The 4,689-nt window shown below is 38.0% G+C and overlaps 1 protein-coding gene across 1 annotated transcript; it reads left to right on the top strand.

Moving 5' to 3' along the window:
* The first annotated feature begins 2,038 nt into the window (after positions 1-2,038).
* On the top strand, positions 2,039-3,624 carry LOC122331731. Its single transcript, XM_043229241.1, has 2 exons — positions 2,039-2,294; positions 2,586-3,624. The coding sequence occupies exons 1-2, from the start codon at positions 2,258-2,260 to the stop codon at positions 3,200-3,202; spliced, it is 654 nt and encodes a 217-aa protein (XP_043085176.1). The 5' UTR covers positions 2,039-2,257; the 3' UTR covers positions 3,203-3,624.
* The last annotated feature ends 1,065 nt before the right edge of the window (positions 3,625-4,689 follow it).

Below are 4,689 nucleotides of genomic sequence, written 5' to 3'. Positions count from 1 at the left end.
AGGGGAAGCAGNTGGATATCCCTTCTCAGATCAGTCTTAATGCATATACAGGTTTTGATTCACCTCCTTACACCATTTATTTCCAACCTTATATCCTCTAGACAGAGTTGAGTATGGAGTATGCAGAGAAGTTGTGTCTTGTTCCCCAGAACCAGCTGGAAATGCTGAAATCAGGACCCTTCCAACAGGTTGTATAGAACGATCTGGATATAGCCATAAGAAATATTTTAGTCATGACTGATTTGGACTTAATGTATATAGAGTTTGGCTTTCTCAGCCATTCTAACAAGATTTTTGACAATTGTCAAGCAAGGCGAACGTGGCCGCTAACCTCGAAGATATCAGGGGTACAGAAGATGTCATAGCCTTTGAACTTTGAGAAATCAGACAATCACTGAGACTGATGTCAACCTGTGAAAATATAGTAGCACCTGGGTAATTTAATTAAAAAAAGTTGTATTAATAATTCCAATGGCGAGGCCCAAAGTTATTGATTAAAAATTGATATGGCATTTTTTGTCAAAAGATTAAAGCAATCAAAACACTATCACAACTGGCAATGTGTGAAATATCTGAGATGATGGGATGTCCACTGTAAACTGCTTGTTTTGTTTGGAATATGATCAGCTCTTGCCAATTTTTTTTACTTTAAAAATGTAATTACCTCAATGTAATTAAAGTCATTTAATTCAGAAAACTATTTCTCTGATGACAAAGATATGCTGTAACTAGCTAACTATTATTTTTCATTAAATACTATGAATCACTTTACTGCCTTACTATGAGTCAAATTTGCATTTCAGTTCTATACACTGCAAATTTCATTCAACATATTCAGACTTTCATTCCATATATTCAAACGGTCCTAACTTTAGGACAACCCAACAGCTGTCCTAATTTCAAAATCAAAGAAAAAAACACAGAAAATTGAGCTATTGGTATGCCCCAGCCCCCCTACTGTTACTGTTGCTACCTTGGACATACAAACAGAGATTCTCCCTGTTTTACAATGATAGCTGCAGTGTGAAAACCTTGTCCAATGATGTTTTTGCACATTGCGCTGTCAAACAATAGCATTATATTTATTATTCATTGAAGATTAAGTTGTTTAATGGTAGGAAGACTCTTGTTGGCCGCCGTCACCTCTGGCTTGCTTAGTTGAGGACACTTAATTTCTAGTGACTATCCTCGATTTGATTACAGAGACTCTGTATTTAATAAAAAAAATAAGTGTCAATCTCGTCATTATACATCACTCTATTCTCCTATTTGATACTGTTCAGCACCTTGATACAATCTGTATTGTTAATAAATATAAGTCTATATAAATAAAGTGATTGATTGGACCATGAAGATATGTTAGATTTTGATGGCAAGTACACACTGCCTCGCAGCATATTACAGTTAGTACAGGAACTGGGCGACCAAAAAAAGGGTCACGTAAAAAGTGACTAAAGTAAAAGTGACTAAAGGCCCCTTCACAACAAGCATGATAACGATGAAGATTAAACAATAGAGTTCACAGTCACGATAAAACCACAGATGATGTCCATATGCAAGAAAAATATCTGAAGAAAAATGCACTGCTGATTGTGTGCAGGCGTGAATTAGTAGGAGGTAGACAATTGGTTTGCGTTTGGTGTGAAAGCACCAATCGTCCGCAAATTACCTCGCTTTTTAAGATTTACCAATATCATATAAATCCTTTTTAAAGATTAAAGAATCTCTCTAGTTTACAGAATTAGTATTGCTTGAGCAATCTTATCAAGTGAAATTCCTTTCCACAGGTGAATAACTCATATACTACCTCTCCCTTTGTGAAGACATAAAAGAACATCTGATTCTGTAAGACCAATGGAATAACAGCTGTTTACCTTCACCATATGGAGTTTGGACTTGATTCATAAAGTTGCCTTATTCACTCAGAGCAACTATGTACATTTTCTTTCCTTTTTATTACCTGGAAATATAGGTTTAATAGTTATTCTGTTGGTACATTGGATTGCCTTCAACCATTTTCAGTGTTACATAATGCTTCCCAGATATTCACAAAATATTTTAGATGTTCAACTGAAAAGTCCGATATGAAAATCATATTGCTGTTCAATAAATTTGTCGAGGTGAGGTTAATGACTGAAGACTCCTCCCCAAAACACAGAGGACAAAAATGTGATACCACTTGATAGAAGATCTTCATATATCTTCATAAACATATTGGATTAAATACTAACAAGATTTGTGTCATTATACAAGCGCAATGAGTGAAAGGACACATCATGAACGTAGCGAACATGGTAAGAGAATTTTAATATGAATTACTTTAATAATTATACGTTCAAATTTCAAGTTAAGTGCAAATAAGAGACAATAAATGTACCATGCTCATAATAATAAAATGTTTTGGAATTATATTTAGTATTCACAAAATTCATATCCATGTAGGAATAGATTTCTCTGATTTGAAAAAAAAACACTCTTTTATTAGAAATCATACAAATCTGTATCTTCATTATATCAAAATACTCTATTTTAGTTTGTGTTGTTTTCTGAATGTCCAAATCAACTAATTTGTCTTATATCTGCAGATGACGATTGTAATGTAATTTATACGAAACGGCAATGGGTAGGGCCACACCCTGTCGATTTCAATGTTTCAAGTGACATAAATAAGTCGTTGCTCAAAAGAGAAACGTGGAATATCAAAAAGGAAATGAACAAAAAACCAAATATCCAACTTGCATCGGTCAATGTTGATTTGCTGGACACCATAAACGTCATTGACACATTCGACAGACCAGCAGATGCCAGCACAAAGGGCAGATATGCTCAGTGTGGAAAATATGCATTAGGCTTCGAAGACAAACCAGGACACCGGATTCCGAAGGCTGGAGTCTACGCGGAAGCAGGAGTGGGTCGTGTTGCTGCTGAAGTGAGTGTATTAGAGGCAGAAGCCAAAGGCCCGAACGCCTCGGCTGGGGTTGGAGCCAGTGTTACTGGAGCTGGAATGATGGCTCGTGCTGAAGTCGGCAGTGTTTCAGCCAAAGCCGGACCTGTTGCTGCAAAACTGGGACTTGGAGTTGATACAGGGGTATCTATTGGTGCGGGTGGGCTCGAGGCAAAATTCCTGGGAACTGGAATTACGTTTGGTCCAAAAACCAGTGTATCTCTGTTGGGCTCAGAGGTTTCATGTTCAGTCATGTAGTTGTTCGAGTTATCTTTGAATAGAGAGGGTAGGAGCTCGGTCACTCACTCTCCGCTGGCCTCGGAATTGCTGGAGGAAGTGTCTGGGGAGAGGGAAGTCTGGGCGTCCCTGCTTAGACTGCTCCCCGCGACACGGCCCAGATAAGCCGAAGAAGATGGATGTCTTTTAAATAAACTAAGGTTTAGAGAAAATATTAAATTTTATAATGTAAAATGACATTTATTAACAATAAGTGTTTTATGATTAAATACATCGAAAAAGTCATCTTAAAAAATACCATTATTAATGATGATGATTTTTTTTATTACCTGTATAGTTATTCAAATGGTGTAAATGTTCTTTGTTCGCATTACAATTTATTCATTGACCGACATCTGTCGAGTGTCAATTTAAATTAAATAAACCTTTCAGTTTAATCACCATTCTGTATTTATACACTGCTTTAATTAACACTCACACACACCATTCACACACAGAGATTGGAGTTCATGCTGTGTAAACTGTAACATTAAGAAGCAAAGATACTTGTCAGCACTACCCTATGACTTTTATTAAAATCACAATTTTTTTTAGGTAAATTTAGGTTAAATTAATAATTAACATCTCTCTTTCTCTCTTTCTATCTCTCTATCTTAAAATGGTCATATTTAAGAACATTAAGTAGTTTGCATAACTGGATATAGCTGTCAATCATTTGTTGACTGGTATTAAATGATTTGCAGCTTCATTTTACCTCACTTTTTTTCAACATAAAACCAACCCTTTGCACTGGAATGTGTGCTCTGCTTCTATGAATAAACCTTCACTGATTGCCACCTTATTTATTAACTTTGACTCGCACTATGTGCATCTGGCACAAATGTTCGCTCTAATAGTATTGGAATTGATTACATTAATATGCAGTTTTCCCTATTGCTCGCAGGTGCAGTAGGGAAACACATGTCCTTTGTGGATTTGGAGAAGGCATTCCACCAGGTCCCTCATGTTATCCTGTGGAGGATGCTCTGGGAATGTGGGGTACGGGTCCCTGTATGATCTGGTCCCTCTATGATCGGAGCAGGAACTTGCCAGAGTCTGAGGCCATGGTTCTCAGTCAGAAAAGGGTGGCTTGCCCCCTTTAGGTTGGTGGGGAGTTCCTGCCTCAGGTGGAGGAGTTTAAGTATCTTGGGGTCTTGTTCACAAGTGAAGGAAGGATGGAAAGAGAGACATTGACAGACAGATCGGTGCAGCTTCAGTAGTAATGCAGTTGATGTACCGTTCTGTCGTGGTGAAGAAGGAGCTGAGCTGCAAGGGGAAGCTCTCGATTTACCGGCCAACTCTCACCTATTCTCACGGACACTGGGCCATGACTGAATGGATGAGATTCTACAAGGATACAAACGGCTGAAATAAGTTTCCTCCATAGGGTGGCTGGGCACTCCCTTGGAGATAGGGTGAGGAGCTCAGTCATTTGGGAGGAGCTGGGAGTAGACCCGCTGCTCCTCCAC

Source organism: Puntigrus tetrazona, unplaced genomic scaffold, assembly GCF_018831695.1.
Source record: "Puntigrus tetrazona isolate hp1 unplaced genomic scaffold, ASM1883169v1 S000000001, whole genome shotgun sequence".
In the NCBI taxonomy this organism is placed as follows: domain Eukaryota; kingdom Metazoa; phylum Chordata; class Actinopteri; order Cypriniformes; family Cyprinidae; genus Puntigrus; species Puntigrus tetrazona.
This window is presented reverse-complemented; position numbering and strand designations above follow the sequence as displayed.